At 36.3% G+C, this 27059-nt stretch overlaps 1 protein-coding gene and 2 long non-coding RNA genes across 12 annotated transcripts in view; 2 read left to right on the forward strand and 1 right to left on the reverse strand.

Moving 5' to 3' along the window:
- The window catches only part of LOC135729749 (uncharacterized), a 39066-nt gene extending 12951 nt beyond the window's left edge, over positions 1 to 26115 (forward strand). For 4 of the 9 annotated variants that reach the window (XM_065247575.1, XM_065247581.1, XM_065247580.1 and 1 more), the window contains 2 exons: positions 1853 to 2116; positions 13927 to 21951. In XM_065247575.1, the coding sequence (XP_065103647.1) occupies positions 1853 to 2116; positions 13927 to 14051 (389 nt within the window). In that variant the 3' untranslated portion in view covers positions 14052 to 21951. Of the gene's footprint in view, positions 1 to 1852; positions 2117 to 2236; positions 4758 to 13926; positions 21952 to 24809; positions 25166 to 25254; positions 25321 to 25403 lie in introns of those variants that run through there. The other 5 variants (XR_010525745.2, XR_010525744.2, XM_065247576.1 and 2 more) reach the window with 5 other exon arrangements.
- LOC135729750 (uncharacterized) lies at positions 2608 to 7654 on the reverse strand. 2 transcript variants are annotated; one of them, XR_012337956.1, is made up of 6 exons: positions 6030 to 6444; positions 5846 to 5934; positions 4799 to 4860; positions 4576 to 4609; positions 4125 to 4441; positions 2608 to 2735 (listed from the first exon to the last, which is right to left on the reverse strand). It is a non-coding gene; the product is annotated as an uncharacterized lncRNA (long non-coding RNA). The 2 variants fall into 2 exon arrangements; XR_010525746.2 differs by lacking the exon at positions 2608 to 2735 and adding an exon at positions 7555 to 7654 and having other exon boundaries at positions 4340 to 4441; positions 6030 to 6350.
- LOC141283005 (uncharacterized) lies at positions 8100 to 12122 on the forward strand. The gene is made up of 3 exons (XR_012337957.1): positions 8100 to 8236; positions 8611 to 9645; positions 11511 to 12122. It is a non-coding gene; the product is annotated as an uncharacterized lncRNA (long non-coding RNA).
- Positions 26116 to 27059: the final 944 nt, after the last annotated feature.

The raw sequence follows: 27059 nt of genomic DNA on the forward strand, positions 1-27059 counted from the left end.
ATTAAATAAATATATTGTACATATTATATTGTGTATATAGTGTATGTGTGTGTATATACACATGTGAGTTACTTGGTTAACAAATAAATATGTGACTGTCGTGTGACAGAAAAAAATGTAGGGAAAAGATTTGCCCTAATTATAAATATAGATTATATGTCTTTTCAAACATTTTTTGATATTATTTGTGATTCCAATGAGAAGTTTTTTTTATCAGTTTTCAATATTATTGCACATTTCAAACATACCTAATAAGCCACAAACTCAGATGAACTCCATTGCACATATCTTCCAGTTTTCTTTAAAACATTTTAATATACAAGTTTAATGTGTGGATTATTTCAATATTCAAGCTGTATACATTTATAAAGGTTTTAAGACATATTTGCTGTTTAATGTTGCAGGATAAAGATGAAGAGGCGGGACTTGAGCAGCTTGTGATGGCTGTAATTGTAAAGAATGGATCTTCTAGGAGTGGAAGCCCAAAGGATGCTGGAATTGTTATTGAGGCCTTAAAGGTGTTCACAGGGCATGCTTTATCCTTGGATCTATGCATTGAATCTCCAGTATCCCAGGCATCTTTTCAGGTGTTTCAGAAACTTTTCTTGGAGCTGGATTCTTCAAAGTTTATGAACTGATTACAGTACAGTAAGTCTAAACTGCTGTCTGATGTTCTGGGTGTGAATCAATGTAACAGAACACAAACATGGAACCTTTCGTCGGGAAATGTGGACGGTTTTCTTTAAAGACTGTAAAATACTTTTTGAAGTTTACACTGTTACAAATACATCATTAAAATGAGATGCTTTCCTGTTCTTTTGACTGCAATAAAATAAGAATTGATTCATCTTTGTCTGTCATTCTGAAATCAGATATAATACGCATTACTAATAAAAATATTAATGGATGATGTTAAATAAAAATAGTATAATTGAATAGAATTTATTGTATAGTGCTAGGTCTTTGTCCTGTATACCCAATATTTTGTTTAAATTTAAATTAATTTCTAATTGCAAATTGCAGATTACCTTTTTGAATGGGTTACTATTAAAGAGTTTATGGAGTGATTCTAACACAATTTTTATTTGTTGAATTTAATTAATGATATTGCTTGTAATCTGTTGCCACACTTTTATTGAGTAGATATGGCATAATATTTTTTATTGTATAGTGCTAGATCTTTGTCTAGTATACCCAATATTTTTGTTTAAATTTTAATAAAAATTTTAATTGCAAATTGCAGTTTGGCTTTTTGAATATGTAAATATTAAGGAGTTTATAGAGTAAATCTAAATCAATTTTGATTTGTTTAATGTAATTAATGATATTGCTTGTAATCTGTTGCCACAATTTTATTGAGTAGATGGGGCATATTATTTTTTACAGTGTATGTGGTTTACATGCTTACTGAAGGCCCTGACTGAAACCCCACGGCACGCCACTGGAAATATAGTATATAAATAGATAACAGCATTGGTATTTGATTTTTGATTACGTATGTGGTCGAAAGATTTATACAAAGGGACTCATATTACCATCAAGCTATGCATTATGCAGTACTTACATTCACTGGGAATTAAACCTTGCTATAGCACCATGAACTACAAGCAACTAATTTTTTACTGACAGAAAGCTAAAACATATTTAATGTTTAAATAATCAATTAATACATTTCTTCTTTTAAGCTTTAATAGGAATAAAAAACACAATAATATGTTTCATTGAGGTGGAGATTACACTATAAAATAAATGTTTTTATCTAAAACACACTGGACACAATTAATGGCACCCTTACAGATTTTTATGAGCAAAATAGGTTACACTTAAGGCTTTTTTTCCTCTCATTTCACAGAAGACCATTCGAGTGTTGAAAGGACAGACCATGAAAATGCAACTGAAGTTACACATCTGGAGAACGCAACAACTTCTGAGCCGACTACTGCAGTCCATTGGCCCACTAATGGTTCTGCGTCTGTAAACACCTCACAGGGTTTTGCAAAGAATGATGTGACTGATGAAACAGATTACACAAAACATCCACAGTCTACACCTGTAAAGCCTGATACAGATGCCACAAGACCGAATGGGCCTCAGTCGGACAACAAAAATAACTCAGGTGAAGGCAATGAATCAAGTCACATTTATTTTAGTGGCTTACTTCTTGTACTTTACATTTTTCTTTACATTTTACTTTACTTTACTACTTTACTTTACTTTACTTTACTTTACTTTACAGGGCGCCGAATGTGCATCAGGCACCCATCAAAAATAACTTAGGTGAAGGCAACCCAGCTAACAAAAAAAGGTCCCCTGGACGTCCCCTAAATGTCCTCTGCGAACATCCCCTGGACGTTATCGTGTAGGGTCCCCTGTTACGTTGAGCGGACGTCCGCGAAGACGTCCTCCGGACTTTCACAAGGACGTTTGCAGGACGGTCAGCGGACTTTCGGGACTTTTAGGGGACATTCGCCTAAAGTCCTCAGCACATCGTTTAATTTCATTACAACCAATGAAATCAGACACGCTAAACATTGTTTACCACAAAGTTCTTTTATTTTAATTGAACAGTTGTAATTTTCCTGTGCTCCGTGTTTGTGTGTGCGTGCGCGAGCGAGCTCCCGTGCGCGTGCCTGATCTCCCGTACGCGTCAGTCAAACGCGCTTCAGCTCCGTGTGTGTGCGTGTCTCTGGCTGTCTGCTGGACTCCCATGTCAAATATTTCCGTTGTCTTCAAACCTAAAACAACGAAATGAACACATTTAAAAGATAAGTAGTTATTATTTATTGGGGTGGTTTCCCAGACAAGGATTATCTTAAACCAGGACTATGCCTCAGTTTAATTATGAAATATAACTAGTTTTAACAAACATGCCTTACTAAAAACATTACTTGTGTGCATTATGATGTTAAACAAAGGGCACTGATGTATTTAAGATTTCCCTGTCTGGGAAACCGCCCCGATGTGTTTAAAATGTCTTGCAAAATATCTGTAGCAAACATTTAAAAGATAAGGAAGACAGAATTCTGTGCTAAAACTAGAAAGCATGCACAACTCACTTTTACCTAGTATTTCATGCTTATGGCATTATTGTTGCTGTTACAGTTCACTCAAAGTAAAGGTGGGTAAATGTGGACATACATTACTGTGCAAAAGTCCCTCTAAAACAATCCTGCTACACCAGCCTGACCAGCGGAAACCATACTGGGAGAATTCATATTCATATTGATTAGCATTTACACATAAAATGGGTAACAAACATTACTGTGCAAAAGTCTAAGGCCACCATCATTAGCTTTGTTGTTTTAGCAAAGTTTTAATGTCCATCCATATTTATTTTTCACTCTTTTTTTAAGATACAAACAGAAAATACAGGAAAAATTTACACACAATTAAAAACAAAACAATTTTCAGAAGTAAATGTCTTTTTCAGGCATCAGTCAGTATTTAGTGTGACCTCTCTTGGCACGAAACACATCTTCAGGACTTCATTCTCCTCAAAAAAGCCTTACCGGTAAGTCATTTGATGATTAGAATTAGAATTTCATTTTATTTAGGTTTAAGAGATCCTGCAGTTGCCTGCTATTGCTCAAGTTTAAGGGGAGTTTACCCTAAATACTTGACACCTCAGCTTATACTTTATACTGTTTTTAATACCACATACACATTTCCTGTATTTGCTGGTTGTATTCTAATAAAGACACTGAGAAATAATTATATATGATCACTACACAATTGCAAAAACAACTAATCTAATGGTAGCATGCTTCTACCCTGACCAGCTACAAAATGAACATACACATCTCAGAGAGAGCATAGGTCACACAGAGTATAAAAATAGTTTACTATGACATAAAATAATGTAAGTTGTCTTATACATTGATCTTTGATATTATTGTAGGTTTTTGTGTTAAAGGCATCTAGAAGTATACTATGTAGAGTATATGATACTATATGTATCCAAAGCATCAAACATTATTTTTGTTTTAAAAATAGACTATTAATTGCTATTAATGTTTATGTGCTATTAACATTTACAATGTACATTCTTATTTACAACATTACAATTTACATACAATATATATACAAAAATAATTTTGAAATGTTTGGGATTCACACAGACTCACTATAATTCATTGTTAGTTGCAAGTGTGAAACTGAGCTGCTGAAATTCGCCCTGTGTAGCTGTAGCATCCTCCTATTTCCCATCTCCCAAACTGCCTCCCCTTTGAAGAAACAGATAACGAATCTACAAACAAAAACAATCCGTAATAAACATGGGTAAAACGTCAGCAGTGACTAGAAGTGTTGCATGTGTTATGGCACATACCATCTTTTGAAAGTCAGCTTGATTTGCTCATTGTCTGCTGCATTTTTCCAACCACTGCTGTGGTGTTGTCCTGTATTTGGTCTACTTTCAGAATGATTCTCCACTCCAGGATTTCTTTCAAGAATGAGTTTTGAAACATTAATAACATTACTAACTACACCAGTAAAATAAATGAACAATAAGTCTGTGTGGAAGAAAATGCCTATCAATATCAATAATTTAAGATAAAAAATAACAAAATACTGTACCTTGATTCATTATTGGAAGAAATTGACTGATGTGCTGCATTTGTGATAAAAAACAATTAATTAGATTTAAAAATTAATGATGTAAGTATTGTAGTAACTGTTGTAAAATGTTGAATGCTCTATCATTTGTAAGTCACTCAAGGCATATGCTAAATTAATAAATATAAATCAAGTAATCATCATTATACTACAAATACTGTACATGGCATTAAAATGTACTCACAATAAGGTGCCTCAGGCAACATCAAAACATCTTTTTGCTTTTTCTTACTGGTTGCTCCTCATCTATAAAAGAATGATAATATGAAAGTAAATCATGGTGTCCTTATAGTTTCACCTGGCTTCTCAGCTGAAAAACTACTAATTGCTGTTAATAATGATTCATTTTCTTCACTTTCAAACTGGAAATCTTATCCTCAGGTCTAGAAACAACAAGACAAAAAAGTAGTATTTGATATTATTAAGAAACTTACACGATGATTCCCACTGTTTAAAATCATGTAACAATGAATGCAGTGACAATGATATCACCTTCAATAATGATTTCACTTTCAGGTAATTTACTGTCCTACTGAACTGTGAATAAATGTGCATTTAAAGAAAATAATAGACGACATGCATTTGTTTTGATCATTACAACTCTTGGTCAATATACATTACTGTGCAAAAGTCTTGGGACACTATCACCAGCTTTGTTGTTTTAGCAAAGTTTTAATGTCAATCCATATTTATTTTTCACTCTTTTTATTAAGATACCAACTGTAAATACAGGAAAAATGTACACAAAATTAAAAACAAATCCATTTTCAGAACTAAATGTCTTCTTCAGACATCAGTCAGTGTATAGTGTGACCTCTCTTGGCACTAAACACATCTTGAGCTTTTTTGAGGAGACTGAAGTCCTGAAGTCATTCGATTAGAATTAGAAATTAGGATTTAATTTCATTTAGGTTTAAGAGATCCTGCAGTTGCCTGCTATTGCTCAAGTGGAAGGAGAGTTTACCCTAAATACTTGACACCTCAGCTTATACGTTTACCGGTATATTGTTTTTAATACTACATACACATTTCCTGTATTTTCTGGTTGTATTCTAATAAAGAGACTGAGAAATAATTATATATGATCACTATACAATTGCAAAAATAACAAATCTAATGGTAGCATGGTGGCCTAAGACATTTGCACAGTACCTCACATAAACATTGTATATTTGGATTGCCAGTATTTGTTAAGGTTAAAAAAAGTTTGGTATTACTTTGCATACTTTACCTGTGTGAGAAAATGGGCTACTCTGACTGCTTATATTGTCCACAGCTGTTTGTCCAGAATGGCACATTATTTATTTTGGTCTCAATACCCTTCAGATGGAAACAAGCATGTTTGATTATTTTTTATATGTAGCTGACCTTCATGTTTATCATTTGTATTTTATAAATCATTAACCAAATCTTACCACATTCTTTCACTCTAACCACAAGGATGGTGCTACCTCAGCCTTATTTTGTTCTGTAAAATGGAGCAAAACAGCACAGGAAACCTGTAAGTAAAGTCCATATAAATCTGTAAGTTCAGCTTGCAGTACACAAAGGCAATGTACACAGTTAGCCATCTCAAACCTGAGGCTGAAATTGTTTTCCAGTGTTTTTCCCTTTTTCCTGGAAACATGTACGTTGTTTAATCTTAGTTTTTCTCAAACCAGTATCAATATTACAGAATAAGATAAGCTGATCTGCTGAACTTACCTTTTTGGAGGACATGTTTAGATGTTTAAAGGCTGAGAAAACAAAATAAAGAAAGTTAATATATATACACACACATCAAAATATATTAAATGTTAAAATGTTACCCAGATGTACCCCCAACCCTCCCAGAGCTTTTATGTATTATTATAAGAGATTTGATTCAATTTAAGATTTTTATTTAATAGGCTTTATGCCCAGCTGCACTACTTCCTGAACTTCAGCCAGCCCATTGTTTCCTGTCTGCCATTATTGGACAAACTGATAAATCCAGGTCTGTCTGATTATTGTTGTTGTGACTACTGAGGTCAGGCACACCTGGATTAATCAGTTTGTCCAATAATGGAAGACAGGAAACAAGGAGCTGGCTGAAGTTCAGGAAGTAGTGCAGCTGGGTATAAAGCCTATTGCTACCATTAAAAAGGTTTAACCATATACCACCAAATAAAGGTTTAAAAATAAAGTCTAAACAATATATTTATAGGCTACATACATTCAGGCTGGTCCATTATGCTACACATTTTAAAAATAATTGAACCACATCTACAAACTTATTTTGGTGATTTAGCCCACAAGTTACTTAAACTGGCATGCCCATTGTTTTTACAATGAATTAAATGGCTTTTTTTTACTGCGTTTGCCACAGTATTCAATCCTACACGTTATTTTACTACAGTACAGTAGGCGGCGGTATACTGTACTGTGCAGTTCGTGTCCGCATCGTCATACGCGCCAGTATTGCTGGAAGACTGCAGGAACAGAACCCCCTGGAAAGGTAAGGTAGGAGTTTTAATTTAAACCTTAAAATGTGGGTTATCATCACGACAGTTACTTTTTGCTTTGCTATTATTGAAGAATTAATTCGGCAGAATCTCGCGCACGCTCAACTTGTAGGCCGTTTCTCAAACGGAAGGCTACATCCTCCGGAGGTCGAATATGCAGGCTGCATACGTCATCAAGCCTGGTTTATTTCAGTTAAATAAACATTACATTCGCAAGTCATAAGCATATTACAACAATTTACGATTAACTGAGAATAATAGTTAACTTTATAATTGTTAATATTCTTAAATATGACAGTCTTGATGACGTAAAAGGTATACAGCCTACAAATGCTACTTCCAGTGGTTAGCCTTCGGATTGAGGCGCAGTTACTTATATTAATACTACTTTAAAACCATATACATTTACTCTAACACTTAAACAAAGTAAGCGAGTAACTTAAATATGGCTACAAACCTTGAATGAGTTATCAAACTGCGCTCTTGAACCAATATAAATACTGTATATGGTAACGATGATAACGAAATCTTACTCTGTAACGAAAACTTGACGAAATTACTTATCTAACAATTAACTACAAAATAAACGGGATGTGTATAAAAAATGACGAAATTTAAAGGAGCTTTTGCTTATTCCCTTCACCGAGACCGTTGTGTCAGTTGAAGTTTGACGTGTGATGCCTCGTGCCAGATAATTCAAAATGTTCTCGCACGCAGTCAGGAGGCTTCTTTGACTTCATGCGGCGCCGCAAGACTGACAGCCGGATGACGTCAGAGTACCGCGAGAAGGATTCAAGAAATCAAATTTCGTCTCGCTCTCGCGATACTTTGACGTCATCTGGCTGTCATCTTTCCTTTTACAACACAAGTTGTTTCTATATATTAGACACAACAATGGAATTAATAAAATCAGTGATTTTTTGTTTGTCTTAATCTTAATTGCTGTGTGTTGTACAACTTGACAATTCATAAAAGTATAACAAGTATTTGTTTGTTTTTTTGTAGATGAGTTCCTTATTAAAGAAAGGCTTGATGCTGTTTACTTCACACTCTTAGGCTGACTTTGTATTATTTGTCTGTGAGTTCACAGTTTCTGAATCCCATCAAGAATGAAGACCTGCAGGCCACCATATTGAGATGTGAGTCAAAATATATACTTTTATAACCATATATGACATTTCAATGTAGTGACATTTAAGTTTTCCTGGCTAAAATAATTGAATTTGGTAATATTTGTTAATAAGATTATTAATGAGTTATATTTGTATAATTAACTTGTATAGCAAGTTATATAGTTATATTTGTTGGAACAAATAAGGATATTGTTAATAACAAGCTAAGATCTTGAGTTTTTTGGCTATGGTTTTAAAGGATGTTTAAGAAGGGGAAAGAAAGAATAGGTAGTTTAATTTCATTTACATGCATAGTTCAGGGGGAAATTGTTCATAGAAAGCATTCAAACATAACCTAACATCTGATGCTTTTTACTGTCTCATGCTTTTCTGTGTTCCAGGGTCCGATGTCATGATATGGCGCTTTTCCAATGTAGGGTACAACTTGGCTCGGCACGATGCAGCTCAGCTCGCTTTCGTTGCTTTTCCAGTACAGTTTAGTGTCGCTTCAGAGTGGGTGAGATTATAGGCAGGGGTGCACATAACTGGTGCGTGCGTATGCTCAAATAGAAAAAATTCTAGCGTACCAACGTTGCTGGAATTTTGTTACATAGTTAGCTAATTTACTTTGACATAAGAGATTTCTTCGTGCATCAGTGGTAAGATAATTAATGTGTGTTGTTAGCAGTGATCCGCATCTCAATGCTTCAGACAGCTTGCTAGTACAAGTATACATTTATATGAGTTAGGCTAGTAGTTATTTATAAAGATTAGATAAGTAAAAAACAATAACCAGGGTTATTTTATGTACATCATTGTCTACCATGTTTAAACAAAAGCGATATGGCGAAGAGAGTAGTCAGGAGAAAAGTGATGATGTCAGCATGTAGGATGTCTGTGCTATGAATAGTGTGAGTACCAAGTAACATCTCCAGGTACTTCTTTGAGAACCAGGACAAAAAAAGTTATGTGCACCCCTGATTATAGCCTTATTGTTAAAGTTGCGTCCTCTCTACTGCCGTAACATCATCGTAAATGTGATACAAACACACACACACACACAACATGGAGCAACAGAGCATATTAATGGAATGCAGCCACAAAATCAAAATTGACAGCCACAAGTAGATTTTCCACTACCTCTCTCACATGACAGGTTCTGTACAAACACCCGTGTCATCAGTACCTGTACTCCGCTGACAGAACATTTACGCCTATACTTTTGGTGCGTTTTGAATGCGGAGCCATGCGCAAAGTTACAAAACTGCCATCCAGACATGGGTGCGGTGGTGTGCTCTGCATTTTTGTAACTTTGCACATGGCTTCGCATCCGAAACCCATTACCCCTTCCCCAAAAGTGAGCTGTGCTGAACTGGGTCATACTATGCAATGGAAAAGCGCCAAAAGTGTCCTACTTCCTGGCTTGAATGATTTAGGTAAGCAAATTTATCTGATACACCAAAACCTAAAACGTTTTAATTCTTTCTTGCAGTGTTAACACGGCATTTTGATCTTGATATTTATTCACATTTAATGAGATATGGAGATTTTTATCTTTTACAGATGAAGACATACATTTAAGTGAGCCGTTTTTATGTCCATACACTGCGGGCCAGCATACATGAAAGTCACCATCATGTTTCTACAGTAGCCCTAAATGGACAAACTGTTCTACAGAGCGTTTTTCGTCCATACGTTGTCTCAAGGGCTCAATATAGCAAACATACATGTAGACCGCTGATAGGCAGTATCCACGCATGTAACCACAGAAGCAGCTTGGTCAGTTTAACTCACAAATGAAGAAACAGCAGATTGTTGCGTATGTTTTGAGAAGACCAGCAGCAGTGGCGGCCGGTGACTTCTTTTTTTGAGGGCGCTCGATGCAAAGTTCATCACAACATGTATGTAGCTTGTCATGTGTGTGGTTCCTTTTTTCAAAATATGTGTTCTGCGCTATGAGAGATCCTGTAAGTGCCTGCTGCAGATGCGTCTAAAGGGTTTATGATAAAAGAGACGCTCGCTTTTGCCAGATACTCGCATAATCCCATGTGTAATCAGAGTTTAGTGTTAAGGGAGTGTCTTGTGTGTATTTTGTGAACGTGAGCGTCTCTTTTATCATAAACGGTTTTGACGCATGTGCAGCAGGCACTTATTTTGACAAAATATGTGATGCACATAGGATCTCTCGACACGCAGGACACATATTTTGGAAAAGGGGACCACACACATGATACTCCGAACACTTATTTTGAATTAGCGCCCCTTCGAATGAGGAGTCACGAGCGCCACTGACCAGCAGTGATCGAAGTAAATAAACAGCGACTCGTTGCAGCAGTTTGAGTTAAGTCATTCCTCAACTTGGCCTATTTTTGTTCTCACCGTCGCAAATGGAAATGGCTATGACGCAGTTTTTTACCTGATGGGAGGGGTTCTAGTGAACCAATAACAGCGCTTGTGGTCCGCGTAGAACTGACGTGCTGTTAAAAATCAGGCTACGCTCAGGCTATGGATAACCTACGGTGTAGACCTTACGCACAACTATAACATGGGCTTCAGAGTGACAATGACATTTTTGTCCTGTGGCAGCTACCATAGAATCACATTGCGCTTCGAAATTTAGGTTGATTGCTATTCGCAATTTCACTGCTAGATGCCACAACAAAATATAATACACCTGTAACAGATATAACTTTGAAATATGGTTTACCAAATGCTGAAATTAACATGAACTAAGATTAATAAATATTGTAGAAGTATTGTTTATTGTTAGTTCATGGTGGCAAATGCTAACAAATACAAGCTTATTGTAAAGTGTTATCTTTGCAATTTAATACTAAACTTAAAAATGTGTAATTTCAATAAATATTGTAGAAGTATTGTTTATTGTTAGTTCATGGTGGCAAATGCTAACAAATACAAGCTTATTGTAAAGTGTTATCTTTGCAATTTAATACTAAACTTAAAAATGTGTAATTTCAGAGGGGTTGAAGGTTAAAATGTTTTGAGCTCATTTGTTGACAGTAAACAATATAATAATATTGGGCTTGTTTTTGAAGCTGCGGTTGCTTTTTTGTCTCACGAGAGCTGGCAACACTAAAGACATTTTAGTAAGAAACCGTATAGAATAAAGAAAAATAATAGAAAAAAAGGAAAATTATGAAATTACAAAGTACACCTTATTTTGCAGTCTAATCAACACTTTCTGACAATTTAAATGATGGGTGTAGAATTTGAGGTATAGTTCAAGTTTATATGAGGATGTATGTCTTACCTGTATCTTTTTTCAATTGTTCTTTTCCAGAATTTTCAGCGTTGGACTTGTGTTCCGCGTGTTTGGCCTCTTTAGCACTTGCTGTTTGAAAGTCATTGCTTGCAACAGATTGAGTGAATGTCATTCTGCATTTCTGTTTGCATTGCTTTGCTTGCATTTGAATCCTTTGCAATAATAAAAGTTTTACATTTGAGCTGTAGTTGTAGATTCAAGTTGGTTTTTCCTTGATATAAAGTATTTGTATAGATTTTTGCTGTGTGACAATTATATATCATGCAGTGCTTCATATATGAGAAAGACAACGCTTGAACCACACAACACCGTATCATATTAATCAGAATAAACAAGTACTTGCACTTCATTTATATTTAATTGGGTGATGTGTAACTTCACAATGGTGGATTCTTTAACTATTACATGAATATGTGCATTGTGATTTCGATTTATTGACAATAGTTATGTCTTAGGAATAGTATGGAAAATCATTAACTAAAAAAGACATTGTGCCAGATCTTTTTATTCACGTTAAATGTAAAATTATTGTAAAATTGTAAGTTGCTTTAATGGGATCTATGTAATAAAATCAGTAAAGGGTTGATATAAAGGCCATGTTTTAGCATACTAGTTTAAAAATTAAGAAAAAAAAATAATAATTATAAAATAATATTAGATACTATAGGGATTGTTAATGTACGTCACCGCAGTGTTGCATTATGGGACGTGGGCGCCATGTTTAGAGGCACCGCCGACCGCTATGCCATTTAATTGTGGGTGTGTTAAGCTAAAACTAGGTAAACTTGAAGAAGAACCGAAGAAATTTAGGAGTTTGAAAGAAAAAGAGAAGGGACCCTATCGGGAGAAACTAAGTGCTACTGCCAAAAAACTTTATTTGGACAAATAAACAACAGATCCATATGATTTAGCAGCCCATGACTGGATTACGGTCCCACTACCTCCGCTCACATATCTGTTATTATTACCTTGTTTTTGGATTGAGTGCATACACTTTGCAGGAGTTTAAGAGCTATAAATCCCTTCAAGCTCATAGTAAGATGACATTCTTCTTTCGGAGTTTTATGACGGTTGGCAAACCAGCTAAAAGATATATGCCATTTACTTACAATGTATACGTATCTTAATGAATCTATAAAAAAAATATCCGTTTTATTCGGTGCAATGAATCAACACATGTATATAAGATGGCTCTTCTGTTCTTGGCCAAGTTATTAAAACAAACAAAATGCTAAATATTCAGCTAACGTTATGTTATTTCAAAGAGTCACAAGCAGTGGGTTTGAGCAGTTGCATTTAATAAAAAATATTTGTTATAATCGTCAAAATTGTCTAAAGATTTATTTTTATAAATCTTGTGGTTATGTTGATCAGAAATGAATGAATAACGTTACATAATTTACATTTACAAGTTAGTTTGACAGTGTTAGCATAAAAACAAGACAATTTAAGTGGTTCTGCTTTTATTAATCACAAATTACTGAATGACTGAAAATGCAGCAAACACACTCTATAGCTGATGCAGGGATTTTTTTGAAAAGTAAAAGTTTTTTCTCCTGATTGCGGCAGGCAAACCACGCGATCCGGCGTCTTTTCGTCAGCTCCTCCACCGGCTTCCCCCAAATAAAAGCTGAAAAAACGTATTCCGTTGTTCAGTTTCCTCCCTGAACGATCGTGTGACCTGCTGTGGCAGTTCTTGATCGAGCAGTACTGACCAAACATATCCAACTTTATTAAAATCTCGACAGAAAATAGAAAAACAACCTCCAACACACTAACTCAAATACAGCGGGATAGGAGGCGATCCTGCAAATATGGCGGATTACTCATAATGCCACACGGCGTGACGTCAACTCCACATTCCCTATAAACTACGATTTTCATTAGTAAAGGAATAGCAAAAACAGCATTTTTACTTTGATGTCTGCATGAAAGGGTAACCCTGCCTTATGGTTAAATGTGTAGTATGGGTTTATATTAAAACTGAGTGGTTTCACGTCCCTGGAAGGTCCGCCTGCGAACGTTGTCTAACGGACCATATGCTAACGTCCTCGGAAGATCCGCCAGCGAACGTTATTTAGCGGACCATATGCGGACGTCCCCGGAAGGTCCGCCAGCGAACGTTATTTAGCGGACCATATGCGGACGTCCCCGGAAGGTCCGCCAGCGAACGTTATTTAGCGGACCATATGCGGACGTCCCCGGAAGGTCCGCCAGCGAACGTTACAATGCGGACCTTATGCGGACCTAAGAGGACGTTCGCAACGTTCGGAGGACGTCCCCTGTTTGCTGGGAATGAATCAAGTCACATTTATTTTAGTGGCTTACTTCTTTTACTTTACATTTTACAGAACATTTGGTTGTACTCACTACTTCCACAACTGCATTAATTACTACTTGATCTGAAAATATAATGTCATTTTTTATATTACAGATTGGCTGGTCATTTTACTTGTAATTTTGGCTGTTCTACTCATTCTCCTTGTATGTGCTCTGGTAGCAACCAGAAAAAGGTATGTTTTATTTACTAAAACCCTCAATAGAAATACAAGTACATGAAATGGTATTCAAGGCCATGAAACAGCAATAATTTTTATGGATTTTTATATTGAAATTAACATTGAACACCACAGGATTTCAGTGTAGACGGGATTCTTAACCAGAGGTGTAAATAGAAAACTGCTGGCAGCACGTTCTTACTCTCAACTCATCAGCAAGTTAACAGCAACTGCTACATGCACATTGACCTCGTTTTTAACATAAAAATCACAGAAACTTTGATAAATGGCTGATTGATGGACCATAGACAGTGTAAACGACGCTCGGACAGTTTGCAGTCATTGTTTGGATGCCACACATCCAGATTGCACACTCAGAAATATGTATTTCAGGCTATGCGCAATTAATTAACTTAATTCTTGTTCACGTGTTGCATTTCCTATAAAATGATGTCAAAATGAGTAACATCATACATTTGCCCTGTTATGTCTTAAGTGAATGTCAACAGCTAAGAAAAAAACACATGTAGAACAGTATAATGCATGCATGCATTAGGTCTTTAAGCGACCAATGTATGTGAGCGAAGAGGGAGAGATTTAAGTGAAGCGCTGTGACCTGTGCAGTGTTATGGGGTTATGTGCATTACGTAATATTAATACTTTTCTGAAATAACAAGTAAAGTAACACATGATTTTATAAATGTACACATTCATATTTTTATATGTTTTTTAAGTAATGCAAGTTACTTTTCAGTTTAATTAATTCAATAAAAAATACATGTATACTGAATTAAACTGAACATAGTCACGTAGAATTACACACTCTATGTTTGCGCACCTGAGCGGGAACAGTTTGAGTCAGAAAAGGAGATGGCAGGCCAGAGCTTAACAATACTTTCTAAAACAGCTTTGTAAAACAGCATTATGACATATAGATGTAATCTATGTAAGAAGTACAGTCGTTGCTCTAGACGAATACAAACCAATTTAATATGTGTATTCCATGTAAGTGAACTCTCTATATACACACCCAGATACTTGTAGGTCTGTGACTGAGTAATATAATGGTTGTGTATAACCACTGGTTGATGGTCACCAATACATTTTGGATTAAATACAATCCCCTTTGTCTTTTTTGTGTTAATTACTAACTCATTTTTATCACACCACTCAACAAACATGCTTATTTCTACCTGATAAATGGTGCTAATATGATCATCCCTGAGGAGTAAACTTTAAATGGCTGTGTTGTCTGAATATTATTAATTGTCAATTACTATCCGTCATTTTATGTTTTAATGATACTTATTGTTTTTGTTCACATGTTGATTTTTGATCATGACCTTACAAGACTGATTAATGAATGAATGCTTTTTTCTCACAGTGACAGTGGATAATTTTTCACATTGTTTATTAATTAAAAATATATAAAACCAGTACCAAGAATGTCTAAAATAATAGTAAAGTAGTAGGGGGGAACTGGGCCAAAGTAACGCAGGACGAAAGTAACAAAGTGATTTTCTCCGGGCCCTGATTACATTTACATTCTAAACTATGACAGCATCTTTAGCACCCTTGACGGAACTGACAAATATCACATTATTTCGCAACTGTGTTGTGAAAGATGTTTTTGACCATGATAAGTAAATTCCTAAAGTGGTCAGCGTTTTTGTAATAGATGTGCTGAGTGATTGACACGTTTAGCCACTCCCATTTGTTTTATACGGGGTTTCCCCGCACACCCGGAAGCTTTCAGTAAAGAACTTAGTAACATTGCAATAAGCAATGTCTGTCTACTTTCTTCTTTAAAATATCACAGTATATCACAGTGGCAACGAGGATGGGATACTTGTAAGAACTGTTAGCTGCCAAGAAACACTTTGTTGCACTTGTCGTAAAGAAATCTTAAGAGAAGGAACAAGGCACGAGTGAAAAGGTGCTAATAACCATGGCAACGATGCAGTTTGGCCATGTGTATGAATATAAGGAATCAAAGGAGGATTTTGAATCATAAAAAAGGTCAGTGTGTTTCTCTCAGTGATCGGGGCAGAGACATATGAACTGTTAAAAAACTTAGTCACGCCAAGAAAGCGAATTAACATACAAGGAGCTGAAAGACGCGCTGTTAGCGCATTACAGACCCCAAACATTACTGATCGCGGAGCGTTTTAGGTTACAAAAATGTAACCAAAAGGAAGGGGAATCAGTGGCTGACTATATCGTGGCTTTGAAACAACTGATAGTGAACTGCGAATTCGGGCAGTATTTGAATGATGCGCTCACAGATTTGTGAGCGGACTAAATTCAGATTCGATGCAACGCAAATTACTGAGTCAAAAGGATCTGACTTTCAACCAGGCTTGCGAAATAGCGTCATCCATAGACCTGACATCAAAGAACACACTGGAAATCGCGAGTAAGACCAAGGAATTATAGTCAGTGAATGCAGTGAATGAAGCAAAACTTTTTCATAAAAGAGAAAAAGGGAAGTTTAAGAGAAGAGATGATTCAGACAAAGGAAAATACCAAAAGAAAGAACAAAGAAAAGAAGAAAGTTATAAATGTTACAGATGTGCTGGAAAGCATTCAGCTCGAGACTGCGGGTGTAAGAATGAAAAATGTCATGTGTGTAACAAAATACGACACATTGCAAGAGACTGTAGAAAAAAGAGATCAGCTGGACGGACACAATATGTGGAAGCAGAAAGTGGTAATGAAGGAAAAGATGATGAATTTGAGTTATTTGGCATATATACAGTCTACACAACCTCTATTGGACAGAAAAGAATTGTGGTGAATGTGAAATTGGATGGAAAGGGCATGGATATGCAGGTTGACACCGGAGCAGCAGTGTCACTGATATCGGAACTGACATACAAAGAGTCCCTGTCGTACATACCTATAAACAAAACAATCATACAGCTAACTGCATATTCAGGTGAGAAAATTCCATTACTGGGATCCATAAATGTACCAGTGCAATATGGAAGCCAAAATGAGACTCTGCCATTGGTTATTGTCAAGGGAGAAAGACCAGCCCTGCTGGGCCAAAATTGGCTGGAGAAGATTCAGTTAGATTGGCAAAGCATTTTCATGGTGGAGAAAGCTGAAGCGATCTCGGATCCAGAGTAAAAGCAGTGCTGAGACAACACTCAGAGGTGTTTTCTGATAAGCCAAGTGCAATTAAGGATTTTGAAGCTACTATACGAGTCCGTCCTGATGCAACTTTAATTTTTCGGAGAGACAGACCGGTCCCTTATGCATTACGAGAAGCAGTGAAAGAGGAACTTAAAAGACTGGAAAAAGCAGGTATAATATCCAAGACAGAAAGAAGTGAGTGGGGAGCGCCTATTGTGGTCGTGCCTAAGAGTGATAAGTCCATCTGAATCTGCAGTGACTATAAAGTCACAATAAACCAGAACCTGGAAGAGGAAACATATCCACTCCCGAACACAGAGGATTCCGCACTCAGAAAAATACCTGACCATTAATACCCATCCGAGGCCTGTACAGATATCATCGTCTCGGACTTACGGAGTGGCCAGTGCTCCTTCAATCTTTCAGGTTGTCATGGACCAAATTATACAAGGGCTAGATCAGATCACCTGTTTCCTTGATGACATTCTTATCACTGCCAGCTCAAAAGACGAGCATATAAAAATACTGGACGAAGTTCTTTCTAGACTGGAGAGATATGGAATCAGAGTAAAACTTTCAAAGTGTCGGTTCATGCAAAGCAGCCTTGAGTATTTGGGGCACTGCATTGACAAAGAGGGTCTGCATCCAACTGAGGAAAAAGTGGCAGCAATTGTTAATGCCCCAAAACCAAACAATATGACGGAGCTTCGTTCTTTTCTGGGCTTATTACATTACCATGGAAATGGACAGCTGCTTGTGAGAACTCTTTTGAGGGAGCTAAACAGCTTCTGCTCAGTAATACACTACTGGTGCATTATGATGGCAGCCGACCTTTGAAGCTAGCATGTGACGCCTCACCTTAAGGGGTCAGTGCTGTAATTTCCCACATTATGGAAAATGAGGAAAAGCGCCCCATAGGTTTTGCATCCCGGACATTGACCGAGACAGAAAAGAAATATACTCAGATAGAACGGGAAGCCCTGTCCATCATATATGGAGTAAAAAAGTTTCATAAGTATATCTATGGGCGTAAACTCACTCTCATTACTGACCACAAGCCTCCACTGGCAATAATGGGTCCAAAGGTAGCGATACCAACTCTGGCAGCCCTTCGAATGCAGCGTTGGGCTTTGGTGCTAATGGCTTATAATTATGACATTGAGTACCGCAAGTTGGCTGACCATATGAATGCAGATGCAATGTCCAGACTACCAACCGTGGGCAAAGACTGTATAGGAGAGGAAGGGAATGTTTTCTACTTTTCCCAGTTAGATGAGCTCCCTGTGTCTGCACATGACATAGCACAAGCAACTCGAAAAGATTCAACATTGTGTAAAGTGTGGAACTATACAGTAAATGGATGGCCCAATTATGTGTCAGAGGAGTGTTTAAAACCATACTTCATACGCAGGCATGAACTGTCGGAGGAACAGGGCTGTGTCCTGTGAGGAATGCGTGTCGTAATTCCACCCAAATACAGATTAAGACTATTGGACAAACTTCATAATGAGCACACGGGAATCTGTCGTATGAAAGCCCTGGCTCGTAGCTTCCTGTGGTGGCCAGGAGGATTAGATGGCTGCATTGAAGAGAAGGTGCAGAGCTGTCGTTGCTGTCTGGCAGTTCAGAAATCACCTGCCGTGACCCCTCTTTATCCATTGCGATGGCCGGAACGCCCATGGCAAAGGATCCACATTGATTTTGCCGAGAAAGATAAGCAGTTTTTGCTTAGTTTTGATTGACAGGGATTCTAAATGGTTTGAGGTGGTTCCAATGTCATCAATCACCTCTTCACTGACCACTGATGCACTCCGAGGGTTCTTCGCAGCTTACGGGTTACCTGAGGAGGTGGTGTCTGATAATGGACCACAAATCATTTATTTTGAGTTCACTGAGTTCCTAAAGAGAAATGGTATAAAGCATACCAGAGTGCCTGCCTATCATCCAGCCTCAAACGGTGCTGTGGAATGGTCTGTTCAAATACTGAAACAATCACTTAGAAAAAGAACACGGTTTTCACTTTTGAAGCCTGATCTTGCTAAGCATGTTCAAGAGAAACAAAAACAACAGAAACAAAAGAAACAGCATGACGGAGGAAAAAAGGTTTTAAGATCTTTTGTGGAGGAAGAACTGGTACGAGGACAGGAAAAATGTAACAGTGCAACGGTGATTGAGCGGAAGGGCCCTGTGGGTTATTGTGTGCAGGAGGGTGAGAGAAGGCGTATTGTACATGTGGACCAGATGTTGCCAAGAAACTTTGCAGAAGGATTTCCTGTGCATGAGAAGCCAGAGAACCCAAATCCAAGTGTCACTGATGACAATAGGGTACCTATGAACTTTCCTATAGTCAGAGACAGTTCTATGCAAATCAATGAGCCTGAGATATCTGAAAACCCAGAGCCTTTGAAACACCCTCTGCTAAGGCAGTTCGTAGATATCCACAGAGTGCTGCTCCAAAGAAGCTAGACTTATAAGTTATGGTAATATACGTGTTCGAATGCTAGTGTTTTATGCCTAAGTAAAACAAACCAAAAAGTAAAGTAAATGTTACCTAAACAAGGCTAATTGTAACAGTGGGGGTATTGTTCTTGCACTCAGAGCCGATCGGCCCTATAAGCGTACTACGCAGACTGCATAGGGCCCCGCAAATTACGTAAGGCCCCGCCTCCTCCTGTTTTACAGCGCGTGTTAATGTTTACTGAGATGACAATATGAACCGGAGCTATCCATCTGGCCATTAAAAAAGAAAAAGGAAATAAAATGAGAGTTAAACGCGAGAACGGCAATCAGGTAAACTTGTGTTCTCTTCAAGTTTGATGTCATGTCAGCAAGAGCAAACAGTAAAGTTAAGTTGATGTGATTCTGTCTCTCTCTATCTGACTTGCTAAATTAGCTTTGTAGTGTTGCCAGTGCATCTCTTAGCCTGTCTGTTACACAACAATTTATTGCGTGAATATTCGCGTGAATAAATGCCAAAGGGCAACTGTGTTTATAAACGACAGCGCGATAAACCCGCCACGCGTGAATTTGCGTTCATATGCGCGTGCAATCGTGCACGAAATGATATGCGCGCTTTCCAGCAGTAACATCTGTGTGGAGACCATAACAAAAATAGTGTGATAACACTCCTAAATGACAACGTTAATGCAATATGGAAACCAATGGATTTACATTGAAATGAGTATAATACCAATGATAAGGTCAAAATGAATGCACATCCCTCAGTAAATAATAACCATCAGGGATCAAGTATTGCTCTTATGCATACTATAAACAGTTATACGGTATGGCAAGCCATTTTAGATTTTATACATTCACATGATATGGATTTTTGAAATAAAGAAGTCAGTTTTCACTACTTAAAATATAAATATTAAGAGTGTGATTTATTGTAGTAACCATATTTTGTATGTAGTACAGAGGTGGGTACAAATTCATCAAAAACTATTTTGTTACAAACTACAAATACTGGCTCATGAAATGTAACAAAATAAAATACAAAATACTGATGTGAAAACTGTATTTAAATAAAATACAAGTAATAAGTATTTTGAAAATACAAAAATACTCCCACAATAATCTTAAATCTTTTTTATAACGTTACTGCAGAAAATGTTGGAGATAGGCTAATTCAAGGGGAAAAATAACAGACCGAGAATTTGTCACAAAATCAAAATTCCATTTTAATCATAATATATATGATTAATTATATTAATCATAATATGTTTGGGTTTGTTTTACACACAAGACTCTACTGCCCTGACCTTAGTACTGCCTTTTCCATAGTAGAATCACGCTGCTGAATTGAAATAGTGCCCATGTCTGTGTAGTTTTTAAATTACGTTTTCTGAAAAATTTTACTTTCGCCCCTGCTCTCCCTTATCCTTAGCATTAAAATTATGCTGATGGGCAATGACTAAAAGTCAATGGGGCAGTTTCCCGGACAGGGATTAGACTAGTCCTAAACTAAAATAAATGTAAAAGCTGTCCAAACTGAAAACAACTTGCAATGACATATGTTAAAATACATCATTGCCCTTTGTTTTGCCTCAAAATGCACACAAGCAATGTTTAATGTAAGGCATGTTTGTTAAAACTAGTTAAATTTCATAATTAAACTAAGGCCTAGTATTGGCTTAAACTAATCCCTGTGCGGGAAACCACCCCAATATGTGACGTGTTGAGAGTGAGAACGTGTTGGTCTACACTGTCAGAAAAAAGTTACAAAGTGTTATTTTTTCTGTCGCTGGGGTAGTACCCTAAAAGGTACCTTTTTGAATCTTTATGGGTATAAAACACATTGAAATGTTGTACCTTATGGGGTACAATATTATACCCTAAGGACCAATTGTGTACCTTAAGGAACAATTTTGTACCAGTTAAATTTTAGGGGTATTTTTTGATGAACAGAATTATGCTGAACCCCACTGGAGTCATGTGAGTAGTTGTAACGGACCAGCATTCGTCAAACTTTTATGACCCCCTCCCCCACCCGGTGACAGTTGCTGTCTGACAGCTCGTATTTGACAGGGGGCGGGACCATCAATCAAAATCTGTACAAGTTGTCAACTTTAGACAGAGAGTATTTAATGGTTTTATGACCGGTCATTTAGCGGGTTTGTTTATTCCTGAGTGTGTTTTATGTCAAGCCTATGCTGTCATGTTTAATGACAGGTTGTGTTTGTGACATTTGCTGTCTCTATCTAACACCCCTCCCTTTTCGACCCGTGCGCGTCTCAATACTGCCTGTCACACTGCGGGTGTGTGTTGTTGAATCTAAAGTTTTGCAACATCAAAAGTTTATTTAAAGTCAATCACAAATCATATATATATATATATATATATATATATATATATATATATATATATATATATATATATATATATATATATATATATATATACAGGCCAGCTGACAGTCTTGCCTGGGCCCGGGACAAGATAATCTTAGAGGGCCCCCCACCCCTTACTTTTTACAGGTAACAAGACATTTGGCGTTATCAGATTCAGGACCCACGAATATTGCATATTATAGATTGTATAAAACATTTAGTTAAAGGTGCCATTCGTAATTTTTAAAAGGATCTCTTGACAGAAATGCAAAATAATATACAAAACTATATTATCAGGGGTGTATAAAGACCTTTTTATAATGAACCGTTATGTTTTTATTACATTAGAATGAGACGTTTTTATCTACATACACAGAGGGTCCCCTTACGTGGAGGTCGCCATTTTGTGCCGCCATGTTTCTACAGAAACCTTTAACGGACAAACTTTTTTAATTAAGTTGTCTCTGACGATGACATGTTTTACTGTAGCTTCTCTATGCGTTTCAAAAGCGAGGGGTGAGCAGTGGATTGAGCCGTTGGTTGCAATTTGCAACCTCACCACTAGATGCTTCTAAAATGTACACACTGCACCTTTAAATGTAGTACACTGAAAAAAATGATTCATTGAATTTAATAATTTTTTTAAGGTAAGTGGTTGCAATCAATTTATTTAAGCTACATTTAAACAAAAAGATTAGTAAAGTAAAATAAAATATAAAACTTTTGTTTAAATGTAGCTTAAATAAATTGATTGCAACCACTTACCTTAAAAAAACGGATTAAATTCAATGAATCATTTTTTTCAGTGTACTGACGCTGTATACTAACACAAAATATCATAATCACGTAAATTATGAACAGACTATTGGAAATATCAGTAAAACAACTTCAGCTAATATTATGCCGTGTTTGGACTAAAAATTGAATAAATATTACTCCTCTTTTTAGAAATTTGAAGTAAACATATAACTCAATCAATATTTCTCCAAACATGCACGCCTTTGAACCAAAAGCCCAGAGGGATATTATTTTGTAAAGAGCTTTCATGATGAGCATGCATTACATTTTTCTCAATGAATGCAACTGAGAGTAGAGCCCTGCATTTCAGCCCAAGCCCGACCCGACCTTTTTACACCCCTCAGGTCGGGTTTCGGCCAATTTTAACGTCACAGCTGCTGATACGCGGGCGGACCTCGGGCTTATTTAGGCTTCTCCATCTTTTTATATTTTTCAATTTAATTAAAATAACATTTTGACAGACGATGATTGCAAAACAAACGTAGTAAGACTTTTAACCTATAGCACGAGTCCGCTATAAGCACAGCCAGCCACACATTTACAATGCAGCTGTTGCGTATACAGCAGGACCTTCACCGTACCGGGAAAAAATATTAATGGAGGACTAGATTAAAACCTTGGATACTGCGCATAATCTATGCAAACAGCATCCAAGACATAATCTATAACACATATATTAATGCATAGCGAAGTTGTAAGATAAGGCAGGTTGCATGTTTATTCGTATCATGTTTATTTCGTTTCGTTTTGTAGCTATAGCCCTTTTCATTTTTTTATTTCTGCACCCGTTGCAGCTGCGAGCAGCAGAGCAATCTGCCTCCGCTTTTTAAAAATAGTGTGTGTTGATAATAAATGTTTAAACTAACATTGTGATATGCTGAAAAAAATATATTTTATATAGTTGTTATTATAGACAAGTGAAGTGTTGATTTGAGAGTTCAATGCATCAAACATGTCGTCAACTTGCTGTCGGCTGCGAACCGCTTGTTGGAACAAACAAAAATACTCTAAAATGTAAATAAAAAAAGAAATATAACTATTTTGCCATTTAAAATAAATCTGAACTGCTTTAATTGCTGCAAGAGTAGTACAGCTGTGTAAGGAATCTGTGTAAGGAGTTATTTTTTGCTATTTCTGCGGATTTCTTTTGCAAAATCTATGCGGAATTTTGCAGAATAATTAAAAATGTTTTAAAACTATCTGAGAGAATGTGCGCTGTGAATATTATAAAACAATAAAATATTTTATAATTACATTTTATTAAACCTGAATTAAACTGGACCAACATGAACCAACAGATAATGAACAATGTGCTGTCACGACCATAGAGTTTTATATAAATTACATATATTACTGTCTACAGTGTAACAGTAAAAAGAAAAGGCTTCTCATAATGAATGTAGCCTATATCAAGATAATTTCATCTGTTTAACAACACCATGTATATTTATCTTGTAAACGGATTTGAAATAATAAATAATTGTCGCGTCACTTAGCAATAGAGACGATAGCGAATTCATTATCTTCTCCGCGGAAAGTTTTATTTCAAATTCAAGTTTTACATATTAAATATTAAATAGTTTGTGCTTTCTCTCATAAAAACCTCACAGCAAACAGCACAGACTTCTAAACACACGCGATGCAGTGACTATATCTGCGGTCACAGATTCCTAATGGGGATAATTAGGAATTCAATTTTCCTCTATAAGGCCTATATTTTCTTCTTTTCTTTTATTTTCTGAGCACCGGACTTGTCCTGATTCTGACCGGACATTTTGAGCGTACTGAACTTCAAATCAAATATTTTCTTTATTTTTTATCAATTATTCCATAGGTTCCAGTTCTGGGCCCCCACTCTGGGCCCCCCCCCACCCTGGGCCCGGGACAACAGACCCGTTTGTCCCCCCCTGTCGGCGGGCGTGTATATATATATATATATACAGTATACACATAATTAGATGTAGCTGGTTAAACTTAAAGCCAATATGTTCTATCGAACTAGTCTATTTTCTGTTCAGACACAAAGTTTTCTGATGTGGATATTATGTCAGTGTGTGTTTGTGTGGGGGTCGGGTGATGTAATCTTTGAAAGTTTATGACCGAACTTTTATTGGGGAGCGACAAGAGATCTCCGGCATCAGTTTGGATGGAGCAGAGCTGTTATACTCAAGTCTATTGGTATGTATGTGTTTCGCTGTGTTCGTTCCAGTATTTTGTCTGATTTATTTAAAAACTAAAAATTCGATCTCTGGTATTGCAGCGAAATTGTCTAAACTGGTATTAACTATTCCTGGTAAATCGCGGAGAAGAGTGGAATGAACAAAAAAGTCAGACCGTGACTAGAACCACCAGCAGCGTAACAAGGAAATCTTGGAACAAAGAGACGTCGATTGGATCGTGTTGTCCGGTGTGTATTTATTTAATCCTGTTACAATAGATTTAAACAACCTGGTTTGTTTTAATATTTTCTAATAACATGTGTTATCTGTTTTAAAGGTTTGGATATCAGCGGCAAAGCGAACGTTGTGTGTACTGTTGCAAAATATATAGAGGATCTCCACGGTATGTTTATATTGTATAAGAAAAAAGTTTTAATTGTTTTATTTAGATATTTGTCCTAATAACTTGTTTTTATCTGTTTACAGGTTAGGATACAGACCACAATGCTTTGTACGTATCTTTAAAAAAGAGAAAAATCAGAGACTTTTTGGATTTGTCTGGGGACATTTTAAACATTTTGTGGCAAATTGGATTTAAAACATTTCGGATACTGGATACATGTGTTTGATTTGTCCACAGAGCTTGTTTAAGACGTTTTCACCTCATTTTAGGGTTTATTTTTAATTAAAGGCTTCTTAAAACATGTATGAAAATGTGTATATTATACAATGAGTCTTATATTGTCTGCTCTGACAAAAATAAATTATTATTTTAGATTTTTGGTCAATTGACTGCGTGTGTTTTATGTCAAGCGTATGCTGTTATGTTTAATGACGGCTCGTGTGTGACAGCTCCTGTTTTGGCATTCGATGTCAGCTCTCACCCTTCCTCCCTACTGTCTCACAAGCCATGCATTCTTTCACAGGGGTGCGTGTTGTAAAGCGAGTAAAGATTTCTAAAACCCAACGTGGGTAAAATAATTCCCCATTACGGGGGTCAAAAAAGTAAACAATGCTATGACTAAAACTTTTGTTTGTAACATCACAAGTTATTTAATTAAATATTCCGTATACGGGTATAGTTTAAGCAATGACCTGAGCCATTACTACAATCTTTAGACGATAGTATAAACTAAATAAATTTTTAAACGGTTCAGGAATTCCGTGAATCTTTTCATAACATACTCTATAGTTTCACGCGTATTAAAGATTCGGCGGTGCCTGACAAAGCGCCGGGTGAGTGTTCATATATGCCGTTTTAAAATAACCTTAATAAATGTAATTCTGTCCACTATGGCAAAATAGGGGGTTTATTTTAGATTTAGGGGATTCTTTAACCAAGGCTTTTATTAAGACATGCACCGATGGTGACAGAGAACTTATATCTGACGTTAATAAACTTTTTAAAATGTTTTTAAGACGTCTTCAACTCATTTTAGGGGTTTATTTTTAATTAAACGCTTCTTAAAACATGTGTGAATATGTGTATATTATACAAAGAGTCTTATATTGTCTGCTCTGACAAAAATAAAGTATTATTTTAGATTTAGGTCAATTGACTGCGTGTATGACAAATATAGTATGATATATACGTTTGTTTTGTCAATAGACTTCTTTAAAGTCACGCAAGAATAAAATATTTTAGTTGTAACTGGTTAAACTTAAATCTGTTATTATCTATTTAACTATAAGCTATATTTTTCTGATCAGATATTTTTCTGTTTCTGATGCTGGTCTTATAACAGTGTGTGGGAGATGATGATGGCTGTTCACAGCAGGTGGCGGGTTGTAAACTAGGGTCTTTTTAAAACTGTAGTGGTAAAAATGTAATAGCACACTGACAAAAATAAAGCATTTGGTTGTAACAAATTATTTAATGAAATATTCAGTATGTGTATAGCGATGAACGGTGTCAAAATCACCGGGGTCCCATCAATACCATAGTCTTTAGACTAAAGGGTATTTATTTTAATATAAATAAAATCTTAATCTTTTCATGCACAATACTGATCACGCCATTAGATTGTGTTCCAGCGTTTACAATAAAGAACATACGCGGATGCGTGTTCATATACACCGTTAAGAAACTTTTTTTAAACGATTAAAGACATTATCAAATCATCTTCTGGGGTTTGTTTTAAA

This window comes from Paramisgurnus dabryanus, chromosome 11 (genome assembly GCF_030506205.2).
Source record: "Paramisgurnus dabryanus chromosome 11, PD_genome_1.1, whole genome shotgun sequence".
Taxonomy (NCBI): Eukaryota; Metazoa; Chordata; class Actinopteri; order Cypriniformes; family Cobitidae; genus Paramisgurnus; species Paramisgurnus dabryanus.